The sequence below is a fragment of the Chiloscyllium plagiosum genome, chromosome 9 (genome assembly GCF_004010195.1).
Source record: "Chiloscyllium plagiosum isolate BGI_BamShark_2017 chromosome 9, ASM401019v2, whole genome shotgun sequence".
Lineage (NCBI taxonomy): Eukaryota > Metazoa > Chordata > Chondrichthyes > Orectolobiformes > Hemiscylliidae > Chiloscyllium > Chiloscyllium plagiosum.
In genome coordinates, this window is record NC_057718.1 from 91,982,201 (window position 1) to 92,002,664 (window position 20,464).

Below are 20,464 nucleotides of genomic sequence, written 5' to 3' on the forward strand. Positions count from 1 at the left end.
ATTACAGGAAGGATGTAGAAGCTGTGGAAAGGGTTCAGAGGAGACTTACTAGGATGTTGCCTGTTATGGAGGGAAGGTCTTATGGGGAAAGGCTGAGGGACTTGAGACTGTTTTCGTTAGAGAAAAGAAGGTTGAGAGGTGAGACATATAAGATAGTCAGAAGGTTAGACAGGGTGGACAGTGAGAGCCTTTTTCCTCAGATGGTGATGGCTAGCACGAGGGGACACAACTTTAAACTGAGGGGTGATAGATAGACGTAGTTTCTTTACTCAGAATATCAAGGGCAACAGTAGTAGACTTGCCAACTTTAAGGGCATTTAAATGGTCATTTGATAAACATATGGATGAAAATGGAATAGTGTAGGATATATAGGCTTCAGACTGGTTCCACAGGTCGGCGCAACATCGAAAGCGAAGGGTCTGTACTGCGCTGTAACATTCTATATTCTACCTCAGGAGGTTTACCATCATCTATGGAGAGAAATCTGAGTTAATACTTTGGGTTGAGTGATCTTTCCTCAGAATGGAATAATTCCTTTCCTGCGCTGGGTATTCAACATCCATTTGTTGTGGTGGCAGGGATTCATCTACAGTATTCTTTTAAAAAGGTCACTGTTGGAAGTTTTCAGGAAAGATAAACTCCTCAAAAAAATTGTCAAGAGTTTTGTTGAAACCTGGTCATGCAAGCAGTGGGACAAAATTGTGTCTTTATAACATGCTACAGTACAGATTTTCAAATTTATTTCCTTTCTCCTCAGTTCAGCCTATTGGCAACTAGTCAATCTATGTGGTTCCACACACCCCTTAACATATCAGTACTGCTATTTCAAAAGGAAGTAATATGTTACCTTGGGATATAATAAGCAATTACCAGACAGATTCATCCATCCATTTAATTATGAGGCTACATACAAAACAAACATACATAATTTCTAACTTTAGCAACTTTAGACCTATATTTCCCATTGTTTCTCATTAGCTAAGTTTCATCAACATATCTGATCAAGGACCAGAATATTTTCCACATAGGCAGGAAATAAACTTGCACATATTACAACAAAGAATGTTCAACTAGCTCAGCAAAAGTAAAACCAATAAAGTATGTTGCAATTTTAATCACTCAGTAACAGATGTGGTTTAGAAACATCCAAGGCAACTAAAAGAAATTTCCAGGATATTGCATCTTTATCCTGTGAATATTTCATTGGGAAAAAAAAATTGCATTAGAAGAAATAGCATCAATTCTTCATTGATGCTACCATATCCAAGCTTTCTAAAATTAGGTGCTTAGTGGTATAATGTGTGTATCACTGCATGTTAGTTTTAATGGAGCAATGATAGTAAAACAACTATTGGCCATGAAACATTTGTCAAGATTGAAACGAAACATCTTAAGTTGTTCATTTTTGGTGAGAATTTTCCTGCACCTTTTGACAGAAAACTTTTACTCTGTAATTGCTCAAAGTGGAAGCTGATAACAGTGTTATAAAGATCTGTGTCTTTAAGAAGAATTTGTGGTGTTCTGGTTCTCTTGAAGAGGGGTGTTGTAAACCTATTGCTGACGTGTCTGCTGCATGGAAAGTAGAATGAATAGTTTGGGAAAGTTTTTTAAAAAGCAGACAAAACAAACATGAGATCACACTGACCCAAGGTTTCAATTTTGCTTTCAGTTGTTGAAGCTGTGGTTTTATAGTTGTATCTGCAAGATATAGCTCTCTCTCTGCTGCTACAAAAACTGAGTTCTCTCCCTTTTACTAGATTCATTCCATTGGTGTTTCTTCTCCTGAACTAGAGAAGTGAGGGAAGTCTGTTTTGTTGAATGTACCTTTCCATGTTTATTAGATGCTGCTATATTGGAACAGTAAATGAGTAGCAGTTAAATAATATATTGCTTTAAGAATTTCAATAAAGTCAAAGTTCTGCTAATTCGTTTTAAGCTTGTATTTTAACCGTGGCCTAAGAACGAAGTAGGTTTTGCTGAAAGTCTAGTAGTTTGACCAAACCAATCCATCTGGAATGTTGCATTTTACGTTTCCTTTGAAATATGATAAAAGTTAGGGTCTAGACTACACCTTGATATGTTTTAAGGGAATGTAGTCTGATCCATAACAATGATGAGGGCAAAATGCTATCTAGAATTTTAATGAACATTGGAACAAACAGTCTAGCTCTTTGACCAATAAGATTTTATGAGACTGGGAACAAATGCGCAAAGGAAAATTTAAAATATAAAATGATTTGTTTCCCACAAATCCATAAAAAAATTGCTACATGTACAAAAATCACAATTTAAAGTTACTCCATTTCTGGGTCAATAAGTTGATTTGCACTTTATTAACAATTGTCACTCATGAAAAATCTAATCATACTCTTAATTCCTGTCATAGTATTTTGTGGTGAGTTAAATGGGTAATTATTGTGCAAATCCAATATGTTCCTTAAAAAATAACAAGGAAGCCAAGGACAAGATGCTATCTGTGCAAAGCAAAAGATGGAATGATGTAAATCAACCAGCACATTTTCAAGATTCACAACATATCTCAAACTTACTGGCCAATGGCACATTAGTGATAGCATGCCACATTAACATTCTGTTCTTTTCCCAGCAAGTTCCAATCTAGTATTTATTGCCAGACCATACATGGCCTTAAAGAGTGTACACAACATTGAAATCACAAGGCATGCCTGCTAAAACAGAAAACTTCAGAACGTGAACCAGAAATATTCAAATTGCTGCAAGTCACGAGTGTATAAATACAGTTGACACATATTTACACAATAAACACTAGGTTTATTTATATTTTAAATATAAATGATTCAACATCTATGGGAAAACTGCATGCCAGAATGCAAGTACTTTTAAGCAAACACAAAACAGGGAACTAAATTTTCAGTAATCATTCTTACCTTTTTGTTTTAAACTATTTTCCAGTGTGAATAGATTTTCAAAGAATATAAAATAAATCTGAGAGTAGTTGGTTTCAAAGAATTGCTTCAATTCACATCTTTCCAAAGTATCTGTAATAATACAATACATACTGTCAATGGATGCAAAAGAAGATGGTATTAAAGGTTTAAGTGAGAAAACAGATTACAAGCAGATCAATGTGAGATAGCAGGGGAACAATGGGCTTACGTCTGACAAATAAAATTTAATATAGAAGGTTTATTACTAGGTACAGGTAATTCTTCTATAACACAATGGTTGTGTTCTTGTGTGACCCCACGCTATATAAAAATTATACATAAAAATAGCAGTTCAAGTGTTGGTGACGCAATTACATTATAGCCAATACACGTTTTAAAAGTTTGCGCTATAGATGCAGCATCCCCTATTCGTCAAGCACGTTATCGCCAATTTGTGTTGACAGAACACGCATTATAGCGGAATGACCTGTACATAAACTGAAATGCCAAGCACATTCCCATAATGCCAGGTTGTATGCTTAAGTCTCCTACATAAGAAACAGTGCATGAACATTGGAGAATCCAAGACCAGTTCCACAAAGTTTATGAAAAAGCATTCGGAGTGTTGGGGTACACTGCAAGGATGAATAAATACAAAACTTAAATAAGTGGGACCGTCATATAAAGCTTTCATTAAGACTCGCTTAGAACGTAGTGATCAGTTTTGGACCTTTAAAAGGTTCTAATATGGACCACTGATTGGCACCTAATTTTGCAATAGCCATTATATTCACATAGATTACATTTTAGAGAGATTTCATTTCTTTTTTAAAATAATGTAAGGGTCACATAAAACATAGAAAAGTACAGCACAGAACAGGCTCTTTGGCCCACGATGTTGTGCCGAGATTTAATCCTAAATGATTCAGCTATTTCAGTTGCAAGTTTAGAAAAGTCAAGGGAGAGAGCAGCAAAAGTGATTTAAGCAGATGAAGATGCTAGATATGAGTTACAGCAACACTATCCAAGAGAGAGCTGGGCAAGTTCATGAAAGCTGGAAAAGCACAGCAGGTCAGGCAGCATCCGACGGAGCAGGAAAATCGACGTTTCAGGCAAAAGCCCTTCATCAGGAATAGAATTAGGAAGCCTCCAGGGTGGAGAGATAAATGGTGGGAGGACAGGCTGGGGAGAAGGTAGCAAAGAGTACAATAGGTCAATGGGGGTGGGGATGAAGGTGATAAGTCAGAGGGAAGGGTGGAGCAGATAGGTGGGAAGGGAGATTGGCAGGTAGGACAGGTCAGGAAGACAGTGCTGTGCTGGAAGGCTGGAACTGAGGTAAGGTGGGAGGAGGGGAAATGAGGAACTGGTGAAGTCAACATTGATGCCCTGGGGTTGAAGTGTTCCGAGGAGGAAGATGAGGCGTTCTTCCTCCAGGCGTCGGGTGGTGAGGGAGCGGCGGTGGAGGCGGCCCATGACCTGCATGCCCTCAACTGAGTGGGAGGGGGAGTTGAAATGGTGGGCCACGGGATGGCGGGGTTAATTGGTGAGGGTGTCCCAGAGATGTTCTCTGAAGCGCTCTGCTAGGAGGCATCCAGTCTTCCCAATATAGAGGAGACCGCATCGGGAGCAACAGAGACAATAAATGACATTGGTGGATGTGCAGGTGAAACTTTGATGGATGTGGAAGGCTCCTTTGGGGCCTTGGATGGTGGTGAGGGAGGAGGTGTGGGCGCAGGCTTTGCAATTCCTGCAGTGACAGGGGGAGGGTGCAAGGATGGGAGGGTGGTTTGTTAGGGGGTGTGGACCTGACCAGGTAGTCACAGAGGGAATGGTCTTTGCGGAAAGCGGAAAGGTGTGGGGAAGGAAATGTATCTCTGGTGGTGGGGTCCTCCAAATGTCCTCCCAGGACGTACAGGTCCTGGACCTCCTCCACTGCCGTTCCCTCACCACCCGACGCCTAGAGGAAATACACCTCATCTTCCGCCTCGGAACACTTCAACCTCAGGGCATCAATGTCAACTTCACCAGTTTCCTCATTTCCCCTCCCCCCACCTTACCTCAGTTCCAACCTTCCCGCTCAGCACTGTCTTCATGACCTATCCTACCTGCCAATCTACCTTCCCACCTACCTGCTCCACCCTCCCCTCTGACATATCACCTCCATCCCCACCCCCATTCACCTATTGTACTCTTTGCTACCTTCTCCACCCACCCATATGGTAAAAGCTAAAAATGCTCTGCTCTCTTGTTCACTATCATTTCATATGTGCATACGAATTATCCAAAGGATGGAAGGTTGGAAAATATTAAACTCTATTCAAGAAACTGGATGAGAATAATGGAAAGGTTCATCTTAAATTTGTAGCTACGCTTATAAGGTTCATATAATTAAGTAAAAGTAACAGGTATTTTAAAATGCCAACTCCCAACAGGAACAGCATGTTTGACTAACTTGAAATAATCAAAACATTCAGTGAATGAGAAAGGGAATGCCATATGTTTTGATATGGATTTTCAAATGTATAACAGATCAATAAAAAGCTTAATGCAAAAGCTGTGATATATACATCTACAGTACAATACTTGGATGTGGAGCAACATAATTAAATTGAGAAGAGTGGAAATAAACATGTGCCCCAATCAATACGTACCCCAGAAATTAGGATAAAACCTCTTCCAATTTGAAAATGGACAGAGGAGGAAACTGCATCAAAATTTTAGGCTTGCACCAAATAGGAGGTATGGCACGTTGTGAGAAAATGTGCAAAAAAGCCATGACAGATTAACCAGTAGACAGAGGTAGTAACTGGCGTGGCATGTAAGGGTGCACGTATAGGTAATGGACAGGTGAAATATATTTACCCCAAGCAGAAGAATGTTTAGATTAAGGAAAGAGAGGTACTTCCTGGTGCAAATGCATAGATCGTTAAATTGAGAATTAAGATACCCATGGCTATGAAAGCAAATGGCATTCTAAGTTTCATATACAAAACACAATTTCCACAGGAGATTTGCTGAATCATACTTAAGACACTGTGTGCAGTTATGCTAGAATTAGAAATAGAATTAGGTTTTATTGTCACATGTATTCAAGTAAAGAACTAGAGAACTACAGTGAAAAGGGTACAAGTTGCCATTCTTTAGTACCAGTGTAGGTACAAACAAAACCTGTATTTTAAAAAAACAAACTTAGATATAAAAACCAAGACAACCATCTGAGATCCAAAAACCAGATTTACAAAAGCAGAAACACACTCCAGGAAGCATTTTAGTCCAGAGAAAAGGGAGGTCAAATCAAGTTTGAAAGAATAGGTTGGAAGTCAGGCTGAAGGAATGAAGAGATCGTTACAACAGATAGGTTAAAAGAAAAAAAAAGTGACTTTCAAAATTTTGAAAGATGTTTTTTCAGGAGTCCTGAATCCATAACAAGTGGACACTCAGAATAACCAAGCTACAGGAAAACAAAGCTACAGGACATGCTTTCTTACTATTACAGTATGCAAAGTTTTATCAAAACAGTAATGACAACATTGCAACAGCAATTGAAAATGAATTAATGGAGAATTATTTTCAAGGTATACAAGATACAGCTATGTGCAGATAAATTGTTTTCTCTTGGGAGCAAGCAAAGGGAGAATGCCGTGGCAATTTCTGTAATTCTATAGATAGCTGCCTTGAGCGCAGTTCAGACCCTCAAAACTTAATGATGCAATTTCAATTTCAGGATCACTGGGGGTAAAACCTACAAGGAGATCGGCAATGAAACTGACCATCAATTAGAATCATAGAATTCCTACAGTGCGGAAGCATTTGGCCCATTGAGTCCACACCAACAGTTCACACCTCACCCACCAAAAAATCCCACTTCATCCCTGTAATACTAATTCCCAGGGTTAATTCATCTGGACACTGAGGAATTTAGCCTAACCTGCACATCATTGGACGGTGAGAAGAAACTTGAAGGAATCTCACATAGACACAAGGTGAATGTGCAAACTCCACACACAGTGTCATCCAAGGGTGGAATTAAACCTGGGTCCCTGGCAAGATAGCGGTGCTAACCGCTAAAGCGCCATGCCACCCCAGTCATTAGCATAACAGGAATGCCAAATGACACTATTCCTAAGGTCAAAAATCAAAGAATACCACGTTATAATCCAACAAGATAACTTGATATTGCAAGCTTTAGCAGCACTGCTCCTTCATCAGGACTGATGTGAAAGGGAGGTATATGACACAGTATTTATAAGTAAAAGTTAATGTTAAAAGTAGCCACCCTTCTAGAATCCTTTAGTCAGTCAGGAGGTAGACTAATTAAAATGCAAAATCCAGATTCCTTTCACGTTTCTGTCCATAGATAATTATAGGTTTTATCAATATACAAGAGGTGATATCTCAGGCTAAACAATGCATTTTAGATCTGAGGTCACGCTTTGAATCAGTCTAAGTTTTAAACTGAGTCCTGGCTCTATTTATGTGAGAGAAAACCATCTTGAGTGAAAGTATTCCACCCAGGGTGTGTGAGAGAGTGAGTTTGGGGATGTGGGGGGGGGGGGGGGGAGGAAGAGAGAGAGAAGAGGGCAAAAGGGCACATGCAAGCAAGCGACAGCGGGAGGGCCCACGTGTGCGTGCGACAGAGAGACCGAGACTGCATGCATGCGAGTGAGCAAGAGGGAGGATGGATTGCTGCATGCATGCGAGAGACAGAGGGTGCGTGCTTGGGAGAGAGAGAGAAAGAAAGAGAGAGGGTGTGTGTGTGTGTGCGCGTGAGAGAGAGAGAGCGCATTTGAGACACTAAGAGTGTGCATGCTTGTGTGTGTGTGATTGTGCATGCTTGTGTGTGGAAGAGGGTCTACGTATGCGTGTATAATGTGGTGGGGTTACCCTATACTGTGACATGAACTCAAATTCATGGCTGAGACCGTCCTCATGAGTATAGAACTTCACTATCAGACTCTGCTCTGTAATTTTGTGTTGTTGCACATCTTGAAGTCAGCATTGGAGGACACTCACCCAAAGATCGGAGGCTGAATGTCCTGGACCATTGAAGTGTTCCCCTACTGGAAAGGGACCACCATATGTTGATTGTTGCTTGGTGTCCATTCATTAATGTCATTGCATCTGCATGGTCTCGCCAATGTACCATGCGTCAGGGCATCTCCATCATCTCAGATAGATGACAGTGGCCGAGTCATAAGAGTACCTCTAATGTATATGGTGGGTTGTGTTCCCACGTGTGACGGCAGTATTCATGTCAATGATTTGACATGTTCTGCAGAGGTTGCCATGGCAAGGTCATATGGTATTGTGGTCGATGTTGGCCTGAAAGCTGCGTAGTTTGCTGCGAACAATGGTTTGTTTAAGGTTCAGTGATTGTTTGAAGCAAGAAGTAGAGGCAGAAGGAAGATCGTGGCAAGGTGTTCATAATCACTGATGTGTTGAAGGTTGTAAAGGACATGGCATTATTTCTCCACTCTAGGGAAGTACTGGACAACTAAGGGTACCCTATCAGTTGTATCGCGTGTCTGTTTTCTGAGGAAGTCATTACAGTTTTCCACTGTATATTTCTGTTGTCCCTCTAATCCGAGCAGCTATATAAGGCTTGTCCATAGGTGATGGCTGTTTTAATATGTTTAAGATGGAAGCTGGAGAAGTGCAGCATCTTTAAGTTAACACTAGGCTGGAGGTAGACTGTGGTTCTGAGGTGTTCGTCTTTGCTGGAGATGCTTGTGTGTCCAAGAAGAAGCCTGACTCTAAACAGTAGTCAAGCCCAGTCCAACTCCAGCATCTCCATATCATCACTAGAGTATACTTTTCAAGTTTAGTTATAAATTTAAAGAGACAAAATGTTTTGAACAGCCAGCAATAATCCAGTATTGTTAAATGACATGAAGCAGTTCTTAGGTTTTATCAGCTTTGGGTATCTTACACCAACATTTGCAAAGACCTGTAAAAAAATACTCCAGCTCTTCTTGCCAAAATTTCCTGTTTGTACAAGTCTCTTTGTTCAGCTGGCCACAGAAACATTTGTCTGTGCCTCAGACTGGACAGTCCCCTAACAGTAAACAGTTGAAAGTAGAATCGCAGGTAGATAGGATAGTGAAGAAAGCATTTGGAATGCTTTCCTTTATTGGTCAGAGTATTGAGTACAGGAGTTGGGAGGTCACATTACTGCTGTATGGGACATTGGTTAAGCCACTTTTGGAATATTGCGTGCAATTCTGGTCTCCTTCCTATCAGAAGATGTTGTGAAACTTGAAAGGTTTAGAAAAGATTTACAAGGATGTTGCAAAGATCGGAGGATTTGAGATACAGGGACAGGTTGAATAGGTAGGGCTGTTTTCCTTCGAGCATCAGAGGCTGAGGGGTGACCTTATAAAGGTTTATAAAATTATGAGAGGCATGGACAGGGAAAATAGACAAGGTCTTTTCCCGAGGATGAGGGAGTCCAGAAATGGAGGGCATAGCTTTAGGGTGAGAGGGGAAAGATATAAAAGGGATCTATGGGGCAGCTTTTTCATGCAGAAGATGGTGCGTGCGTGGAATGGGCTGCCAGAGGAAGTGGTGGAGGCTAGAACAATTGCAACATTTAATAGGCATCTTGATAGGTATATGAATGAGAAAGGTTTGGAGGGATATGGGCCAGATGCTAGCATGCGGGACTAGATTGGGTTGGGATATCTGGTTGGCATGGCCGAGTTGGACCAAAGGGTCTGTTTCAGTGCTGTATGTCTCTATCACACCAGCTGCAATAGACATTGTTACCCTACACTGGAGGCAGCACATTGGAAATCAAACCCAACTATCCCTGGAGTCATCACAGAAGTTGAAAGATTTCATAAAATCAAGCAAAATTCTTCAATTACCAGTCTTTTAAGAATCTGAACTAGAGAAAGTACAGACCAGATACCCGTACTCAACAAAAATTCCTATTTATTTCAAGTAAATAGATTGCAACTCCAGATAAACAATTATAACTGCTGACATATAGTGCTACAGTTAAAATGCTACCATCTTTACAAACTCTCCCTCGACACAAAGAAAAAAAGGGTGTTATAAGCTGTCGGAAAAACTTGTCAGGTGGTTAAATGGTCCCTGTCACCCAGGGTTACTGAAATGTTCCTTTTGGCTTGTCAAAACATACTGCTCCTTTCCAGATATGTTTGCTTGTTTGTAGAAGTTAGTATGGCTATTTCACCCATGCAAGATCTCCGAGCTACTAGTTAAGAGCCACAGTTACAGCTACTATGGAGGGAAATAAAAATTGGCAATTTTGAGGCTTGAAATACTTTTTACTGCAGAGCTAAAACAGCTCCTTCTCCTGCAAATATCTGATTGGTTCTGTCAAAACATTCATGGCCCCAAGCTATTCAGCTATCTTGTAGCCAATCACAGTTGTTGACAGAGAGAACGTATTTGTCATCAATAACTGGTCCACAAACCAATCAGCTACTTTCTGCAAACCAAAGCTCCATTCATACACATTCCTTGGCTCCAGCTCATTTGTTAACCAGGGTTCTAATATTACTTGAACAAGTAATTGTGTAAAGAGGACTTACAATGAGTGTCAGGTTATTTGCTTTTATAAAGCGTAGCAATCCTTCAATGATCATTGGCTTTTCTTCGTTTCTCTATTTCAGTTCAGGAATCAAAAATACAGACAAATAAAAAGATACTGTCTTTACAATATTTGAAAAATGAATTGTTAGGAATAGTGTAAGTACATATGTTCTGGCATTATTAATGCTTGTGTACTACAATACATAACAAAATGTAAAAGGTGGCAGTGCTGGAGATCTGAAAGAGAAACAAAGTGCTGGAAAAACTCAGGAGACCTGGCAGCATCTGTAAGGTGGTGCATGCATGGAATGAGCTGCCAGAGGTAGTAGCGGAGGCTGGCACAATTATAACAATTTATAAGGCATTTGGATGGATATAAGAATAGAAAGGGTTTAGCAGGACATTGGCCAAATACTGGTAAATGGGACTAGATTTATTTAGGAATCTGGTTGGCATGGACGAGTTGGACCGAAGCATCTGTTTTCCTGTCATATGTCGATAGATCCATGCTGTACATCTCCATGACTCTAGATACCACCACCTTTTGCCTCAACTTCTTATACTACACTGTTGGCATTTTATCTTCTTCTACCTTTCCTGCTTCTCTTACCATACAGCACTCTCCAATTCTTATAATTACATTTAGTACTAAGAGATCCTCCTTTAGCTTTTCATTGAAATATTCTTCATCCTGGTGATTTGACATCTACCTAATCTCGACTCACCATATCCACTCACCCCATCCGTACTCTACTCTATTGTTCTAATTTCACCATTCACAATCTTTGCCACCTCCATTCACACACTCAGCCTTGCCACTTCACATGTCCTTCATTTTGTGAAAGGGAAGTCATGCCTGACTAACTTATTAATTTATTTGAGGAAGTAACGCAGATAAAGGGGAACCTGTGGTTCTGCTGTCTTGGATTCCCAGAAGGCATTCAACAAGGTGTTACATCAAAAGATTACTACACAAAAAGTGCAAGGTAAAACATATTTGCACAGTTAGACAATAAGCTAACGAAAGGAAGCAGATAATGCACAAGCCGGGCATTACAAATTGGCAAAATGTAACAAATGGAATATCATAGGAATCAATGCTTGGGCCTCAAATCTCCAATCAAAATCGAATAAATTTCTTGGATGATAGGAATGAATGTATTTACCAAATCTACTGATCACACAAAGATGCGTAGACGAGAAGGACGCATAGTCTGCAAATGGATACAAGTAAGTGAAGTGAGAGGCAAAAATCTGACAGATGGCAATAACACGTGAATAAGTCAACTTGGCAGGAAGAATTAAAAATACATCATTTGAATAGAGAGAGATGGCAGAACACTAGTACTTGGAGGACTCTGGATATATTGATACACAAAGCACAAAGTTAGTGTATAGGTTCAACAAGCGATTAGGAAGAAAATGGAATATGTGTACTTATTGCAGGGGTATGGACATAAAAGTAGGGAGGTTTTGATGTGTAGATCATTGATAAGATCACATTTAAAGTAATGTGTGAAGTTTTGGCTTCCTTACTTGAGGGAGGATACAATTACATCAGAAGTGGTTCAAAGAAGGTTGACTCAACTAATTCCTGGGAAGAAAGGGTAAGCTTATAAGAAATGTTGGACAGATTGAGCTTGTATCCATTGAAGTTTGGGGAAAGAAAAGGTGATCTTATTAAAGCATACAGGATCCTGAGGGGACTTGACTGAATGGTTGTACAAAAGATGTTTTCCTTTGCGGGAAGGAATACAATTAAGGCACATAGTTTAAAATAGGGATTCACCCATTTAAGAAAAATGAGGAGAGTTCTTCTTCTCTTAGAGGGCTGTTAATCTGTGGAATTCTCTTTCCCAGAGAGTAGGCAAGGCAATTAAATATTTTTAAAGGCACAATTAGATCGACTGCCTTATTAGGCAAGTATCTAAGAGCATTTGGGGGAGGTGCGGGGGATGTGGACAAAAATGATTTAACAAAGCTTGTGTCTGAATCTCACGGTCACATTGGAATTATTCTAATAATTATTATTATAATGTCTGAACATCCCACACAAAAAGTAACTAGATACAGATTATGTGCCAAGTCATTCCACGAGCTTTGTTAAGTGCCAACAAAAGTGAAATAAATTGTACCAGGATACATTGATAAACCATTAGAGACAACAGCATTTAATAGCCTTGATTATTCTGATCCAATTAATAGTCTTCATTTTTTGAACAAATTGGTAGGTATCTAATTTGATGTTGCCCACAAGGAAAGAGGATCTATCATTATCCTTGATCCAGAATGACATTTACCAAGGATGAGAAGTTTTAGTCATGGACCTTCATGTGAATAACGGGCCAATTCTCCATCAGCATTTCTTTGGCCACACAGGATAAGATAACCTGAGAGGTAGTTTGACCTGGAGTACAGGATTGGATTCCTTTTCTTTCCTTCTCTGCCACTGTGTGCTACTATTGAGACCTGCCACTCAAAGTAAGTTTGAGCTTGATAAGACAAATTTTCACCATTCTGAACAACTTGTAACGAGGTCCTCAGAGTCAGACGTTCAATGCCAAGATGGAGGACGGGAAAAATTTCTAGCTGTAACAGTTGCTCCTTTTGTGAGGAATTTAAGGTGCTAGAGATGATTTCCTCGAATTGCAGGTGCATCAATTACTGTTTCATATGCTGTTGCATTGTTTTATATCTTTGGGAAAAGAAAGTCAAAACAACAGCAGTTTTAAAAGGGAGAACAGACAAAGGAAGCACATGGTAAAGTCATTGCAGGAGAGCGCGAGAGAGAGAGAGAGAGAGAGAGAGAGAGAGAGAGAGAGAGAGAGAGAGCGAGCGAGCACAGGTACTGCCTTTGATGTTTGAATTCGCGTATCGCTGAACATCGGAGTGACATCTGGGAAAGTTATCAAACAGTGAAATTCACAACTGATCTTGGAGGAACTGTTGGGCGAAGTTCACAGCACAGAATCAGATAAGTTAGTTGTTGTTTCAAGTGCGGTCTACAGAGAATCTGCAGTAGTGAATAGAGTAGGTTCTTTCTTGATTATAGGTTTTTGGAGATAAGCCTCTTGATTAAACTTGAAATATAAGCCATAACTATTCATTTAACCTGGGGCAGTGTTTGTAGAGGGATAAGATGGTGTTATTTTCTGGGTCTGTAGATTGTGAAGGAGCAAAAATGGCCTTTAATAGAGTGATATGTACTTCTTGTCAGATGTGGGAGTTTAAAGAGAGTTTAAGGGGAACTGCGATAATATCTGCCATAAATGCTGCTGGCTGCGAATCTTATCAGATCGAATGGATCGGTTGGAGAGACAGTTAGAAGCAATGAGAAATTTGCAACAGCAACAGTATGTGATAGATGGCAGTTATAGGGAGGGGGAAAAGTCCCAGATACAGTCACATGGATGGGTTAACTCCAGGAAAAGTTAAGAGAGTAGGCAGCTAGTGCAGGAGTCTTTTGTGGATATACCCATTTCAACAGGTATGCTGTTTTGGAAAGTGTAGGGGGTGATAGGTTCTCAGGGGAACGGAGCACAAACAGCCAAGTTTCTGGTTCTAATGCAACGAGGGGTATGTTGGGTTCCAGGAGATCAATTGTGTTCGGGGATTCTCGAGTTTGCGGTACAGACAAGACACTTCTGTGGCCAGCAGCGAAAAAGCAGAATGGTGTGTTGTTTCCCTGGTGCCAGGATCCAAGACGTCTCAGAGAGGGTGCAGAATGTTCTCACAGGGGAGAGGGGCCAGCAAGAGGTCATTATCCACATTGGAACCAACGAGACAAGAAGGAAAAAGGTTGAGATTCTGAAGGGAGCTTAGAGAGAGTTAGGCAGAAATTTAAAAAGGAGGTCCTTGAGAGTAGTAATATCTGGATTACTCCCGGTGCTACGTGCTAGTGAGGGTAGGAATAGGAGAACAGAGCAGACGAATGCATGGCTGAGGAGCTGGTGTATGGGGAAGGATTCACATTTTTCGATCATTGGAATCTCTTTTGGGGTAGAAGTGACCTGTATGAGAAGGACGGATTGCACCTAAATTGGAAGGGGACTAATATATTGGCAGGGATATTTGCTAGAGCTGCTCAGGATGATTTAAACTAGTAAGGTGTGGTGGGGTGTGGGGGGGTGGGACCCAGGGAGATAGTGAGGAAAGAGATCAATCAGAGACTGGTACAGTTGAGAACAGAAGTGAGTCAAACAGTCAGGGCAGGCAGGGACAAGACAGCTCTAATAAATTAAACTGCATTTATTTCAATGCAAGGGGCCTAACAGGGAAGGCAGATGAACTCAGGGCATGGTTAGGAACATGGGACTGGCATATCAAAGCAATTATAGAATCAAGGCTCAGGGATGGGCAGGACTGGCAGCTGAACGTTCCAGGCTACAAATGCTACAGGAAGGATAGAAAGGGAGGCGAGAGAGGAGAGGGAGTGGCAATTTTGATAAGGGATAACATTACAGCTGTCCTGAGGGAGGATATTCCCAGAAATACATCCAGGGAAGTTATTTGGGTGGAACTGAGAAATAAAAAAGGGATGACAACCTTATTGGGATTGTATTACAGACCCCCTAATAGTCAGAAGGAAATTGAGAAACAAACGTAAGGAGATTTCGGCTCGCTGTAAAACAAAAAAGGGTGGTTGGGATTTTAACTTTACAAACATAGACTGGGACTGCCATAGTGTTAAGGGTTTAGATGAAGAGGAATTTGTTAAGTGTGTACAAGACAATTTTCTGATTCAGTATGTGGATGTACCTATGAGAGAAGGTGCAAAACTTGACTTACTCTTGGGAAATAAGACAGGGCAGGTGACTGAGGTGTCAGTGGGGGAGTACTTTGGCGCCAGCAGCCATAATTCTATTAGATTTAAAATAATGATGGAAAAGGATAGACCAGATCTAAAAGTTGAAGTTCTAAATTGGAGAAAGGCCAATTTTGACGGCATTAGGCAAGAACTTGCGAAAGCTGACTGGGGGCAGATGTTCGCAGGTAAAGGGACAGCTAGAAAATGGAAAGCCTTCAGAAATGAGATAACGAGAAAGTATATTCCTGTTAGGGTGAAAGGAAGGGCTGGTAGGTATAGGGAATGCTGGATGACTAAAGGAATTGAGGGTTTGGATAAGAAAAAGAAGGAAGCATACGTAAGGTATAGACAGGATAGATCAAGTGAATCCTTAGAAGAGTATAAAGGAAGTAGGAGTATACTTAAGAGGAAAGTCAGAAGGGCAAAAAGGGGACATGAGATAGCATTGGCAAATAGAATTAAAGAGAATCCAAAGGGCTTTTACAAATATATTAAGGACAAAAGGGTAACTAGGGAGAGAATAGGGCCCCTCAAAGATCAACAAGGTGGCCTTTGTGTGGAGCCACAGAAAATGAGGGAGATACTAAATGCGTATTTTGCATCCGTATTTACTGTGGAAAAGGATATGGAAGATATAGACTGTAGGGGAATAGATGGTGACATCTTGCAAAATGTCCATATTACAGAGGAGGAAGTGCTGGATGTCTTGAAACGCATAAAGGTGAATAAATCCCCAGGACCTGATCAGGTGTACCCGAGAACTCTGTGGGAAGCTAGAGAAGTGATTGCTGGGCCTCTTGCTGATATATTTGTATCATCGATAGTCACAGGGGAGGTGCCGGAAGACTGCAGGTTGGCTAACATGGTGCCACTATTTAAGAAGGGTGGTAAGGACAAGCCAGGGAACTATAGACCAGTGAGCCTGATGTCAGTGGTGGGGAAGTTGTTGGAGGGAATCCTAAGGGACATGATGTACCTGTATTTGGAAAGGAAAGGACTGATTAGGGATAGTCAACATGGTTTTGGGCATGGGAAATCATGTCTCACAAACTTGATTGAGTTTTTTGAACAAGTAACAAAGAGGATTGATGAGGGCAAAGCAGTAGATAAGGTTCCCCATGGGAGATTGATTAGCAAGGTTAGATCTAAAGGAATACAGTGAGAACGAGCCATTTGGATACAGAACTGACTCAAAGGTAGAAGACAGAGGGTGGTGGTGAAGGGTTGTTTTTCAGATTGGAGGCCTGTCACCAGTGGAGTGCCACAAGGATCGGTGCTGGGTCCTCTACTTTTTGTCATTTTCATACACTTAATGGTAAGGTCCTAGGGAGTGTTGCTGATCAGAGACCTTGGAGTTCAGGTTCATAGCTCCTTGAAAGTGGAGTCGCAGGTAGATAGGATAGTGAAGGTGGTGTTTGGTATGCTTTCCTTTATTGGTCAGAGTATTGAGTACAGGAGTTGGGAAGTCATCATGCGGCTATACAGGACATTGGTTCGGCCATTGTTGGAACATTGTGTGCTATTCTGGTCTCCTTCCTATTGGAAAGATGTTGTGAAACTTGAAAGGGTTCAGAAAAGATTTACAAAGATGTTGCCAGGGTTGGAGGATTTGAGCTGAAGGCAGAGGCTGAACAAACTGGGGCTGTCTTCCCTGGAGCGTTGGAGGCTGAGGGGTGACCTTAGAGGTTTACAAAATTGAGGGGCATGGATAGGATAAATCGGCGAAGTCATTTCCCTGTGGTTGGGGAGTCCAGAACTAGAGGGCATAGGTTTAGGGTGACAGGGGAAAGATATAAAAGAGACCTACGGGGCAACTGTTTCACGCAGAGGGGGTACGTGTATGGAATGAGCTGCAAGAGGAAGTGGTGGAGGTTGGTACAATTGCAACATTTAAGAGACATTTGGATGGGTATATGAATAGGAAGGGTTTGGAGGGATACAGGCCGGTTGCTGGCAGGTTGGACTAGGTTGGGTTGGGATATCTGATGGCATGGACAGGTTGGACCGAACAGTCTGTTTCCATGCTGTGCATCTCTATGACTCTAGGAAGAGCTTCAAACATCTGTGTGAAGAGTTTTCTTTGTGGGTCACTCTTGATCAAAAATTCAATTGGGCAAACAAAATAAATGGCTATGGCAACAAATCAGAGAATGGGTATTCTGTAGCAGGTTTCTCACCTTCAATCCCCAAAAGTCTTTCTCCCATTAACATAAATACTGGCAAACTACAGTGTACTCCATACATTACCTGTAGGCTGCTGTGCAACATCTCACAAAAACTTTTCCTGCAACATGTCCCATAGATAGTTCCAAGTTTTATGACCTAAATGTTTAAAGTGCAATTATCCAGACTTTACTGGTCCATTATTGAGCAGAGGGGAAGAGGATGAAAAACTAATAGACATTCTGTGCACAAATTATGAAAAAAAATGCTTTTCTGAAATGCACTTCCATTGAATGCACAGATATGCAGTCAAACGTTCATCTTTTTGATTCTAATTTATATCAATAAACTTCATACCTTGGTAATAAAATATTTCAGTTTATTATAAACCACAACTTGTTATCCTGTATATTTCACAAACCTACGTAACTTTCATTTTAAAATAAGTTTTTACTTTCAAGCAGAGACAAAGGCTAAACACTGATCTTACAACTGACCAAAATATTTGCTCAAATGTTTTATTACTACATTAGTTATTTTTTAGTACTATGTTAGACAAATGAATGTCCATTTTGCTACATTCCCACCTCCGATGCCCTGCTGATTAAGTGATGCATTCGCAGTAACAACTCTTTCATAGCATTTACTGCATAGTAAATGCCCCAAAGTGCTTTGTCATCAAATGTTGACACCAAGCCATATTAGGGCAGGTGACCAAAACGTAATCAGAGAAAGGGTTTAAAGAATATAAGGATGTGATTGAGACGCAAATTTAATATGGTAGAAAATTACGTAGGTTTGTGCAAGTAGCTTTAAACATGACCCCAATCTTGTGATGACTGAAATTTTCCAGAATTTTAGAATTGGAAGAATCTACAAATCTCAGAGTTTATGGCTTGGAAGAGGTGACATAGATAAAGAGGGTTGAAAATAAAGATAGCTCTAAAACAGACTTTGTCTGATCAAGAACCAAAGCTGGTCAGTGAGCACAGTGACAAGTTAAGAAGACTGAATGTAAGCTCTGAAGCAGTTAGCACAGTTTTCAGTTAGTTTTTTTTTGGGGTGGGAGGGGTGGGGGAGGTGTGGGCGAAGAAACCAGGGGACATGTTAGAAGTTGGAAGCAGAATGATTTGCTTAAGGTGGAAAATACTGGAATTAGATATGATTCGGAGATGCCGGTGTTGGACTGGGGTGTACAAAGTTAAAAATCACACAACACCAGGTGTTGTGGAATTAGATATGACATTCAAAAGGGAATATGCAGGTTTTGGGACATGTTGTTCCACAATATTGTCTGCAGTATCACTGGATTTGTAACCAGAGACCCAAGTTAACATTTGGGGGCATATGTTCAAATCTCAGCATGAGAGCTGGTGAAACTTAAATCAGTTAATAAAATCTGGAACATAAAGCTAGTCTCAGTAATGATGACCATGACAACTATCATCAATTACTGCAAAAAGTCCATCTGGTTCAATAATATCCTTGAGAGAAAATTTGCTGTTCTTATCTCATGTGCCTGATGCGCAATTCCAGACCCACAGTAATGCAGTTGACTCTTATCTAAACTCAAACAGTCTAACAAGCCATTCAGTTCAAGGTTAATTAAGCATAGATACCAAATATTGGCCTTACATATTGTTAGTTAGTTTCAGTGACAAGTATGAACTTTGGAAAAGATGATTAGTAGAAACAGATGAGAAGCCTTCAGGGACTGGTGTTTAAAAAAAAGCATCTGTGAGGTAAGCAGCACTTAACGGGTGAAAATAAGCAAACCTGACCTTGAATTGCGCATTAGACGTGCAGTTCATTTCAAGCTCAAGTGAGCACAAAATCTGTGTATGTATCATTTCGTCCCAGAGGACCAGCTTAAAAATACGGGGTAGACCATTTAGGACAGAGATGAGCGGCTGTGTGGAATGCTCTGCCCCAGAGGGCAGTGAAGGCCCAGTCTCTGGATTCATTTAAGAAAGAGTTGGATAGAGCTCTCAAGGATAGTGGAATCAAGGGTTATGGAGATAAGGCAGGAACAGGATACTGATTAAGGATGATCAGCCATGATCATATTGAATGGTGGTGCTTGGCCTCCACATGTAGCCAAGATGGAGGACGGGAAAAATTTCTGGCTGTAAGAGCTGCTCCTTTTTTTGAGGTATTTTAGTTGTTGCAGGGGATTTCCTCGAATCCCAGGAGCAGCAATTACTGTTTTATATGCTGTTGCATTGTTTTGGAACTTTGGAAAAAAAAGTCAAAACAACAGCAGTTTAAAAGGGAGAAGTGCAGACAAAGGAAGCACATGGTGAGGACAGTGCAAGAGAGAGAGAGAGAGAGAGAAAACCTGCACAGTTACCGCCTTTGCTGTTTGAATTCGTGTATCACTGGACATCGGAGTGCATCTGGGAAAATTAACAAACAGTGAAATACACAACTAATCTTGGAGGAACTGTTGGGCGAAGTTCACAGCACAGAATCAGATAAGTTAGTTGTTGTTTGAAGTCTGTCCAAGAGAAAGGCTGCAGTAGTGGGTACAGTGGATTCTTTCTTGATTATATGTTTTTGTAGATAAGTCTCTTGATTAAACTTAAAATATAAGCCATAGCTATTAATTTAACCTGTGGCAGTGTTTGTAGAGGAAAAAGACGGTGTTATTTTCTGGGTCTGTAGATTGTGAAGAGCAAAAATGGCCTTTACAGTGATATATACTTCTTGTCAGATGTGGGAGTTTAAAGAAAGTTTAAGGGTTACTGCGGATTATATCTGCCATAAATGCTGTTGGATGCGAATCTTATCAGATCAAGTGGATCGGTTAGAGAGATAAATAGAAGCGATGAGGAATTTGCAACAGTATGTGATGGATGGCAGTTATCGAAAGGGGGAAAGTGTCAGATACAGTCACATAGATGGGTTAACTCGAGGAAGGGTAAGACAGGTGGGCAACTAGAGCAGGAGTCTTTTGTGGATTTACCCATTTCAAAGAGGTATGCTGTTTTGGAAAATGTAGGGGGTGATGGATTCTCAGGGGAATGT

The 20,464-nt window shown here is 40.7% G+C and overlaps 1 protein-coding gene across 7 annotated transcripts in view; it reads right to left on the reverse strand.

The window, feature by feature from the left end:
• The window catches only part of ralgapa2 (Ral GTPase activating protein catalytic subunit alpha 2), a 585,975-nt gene that overhangs the window by 524,222 nt on the left and 41,289 nt on the right, over nucleotides 1-20,464 (reverse strand). For all 7 annotated transcript variants that reach the window (XM_043696530.1, XM_043696529.1, XM_043696527.1 and 4 more), the window contains exon 2: nucleotides 2,908-3,018. In XM_043696530.1, the coding sequence (XP_043552465.1) occupies nucleotides 2,908-3,018 (111 nt within the window). The remainder of the gene's footprint in view (nucleotides 1-2,907; nucleotides 3,019-20,464) is intronic.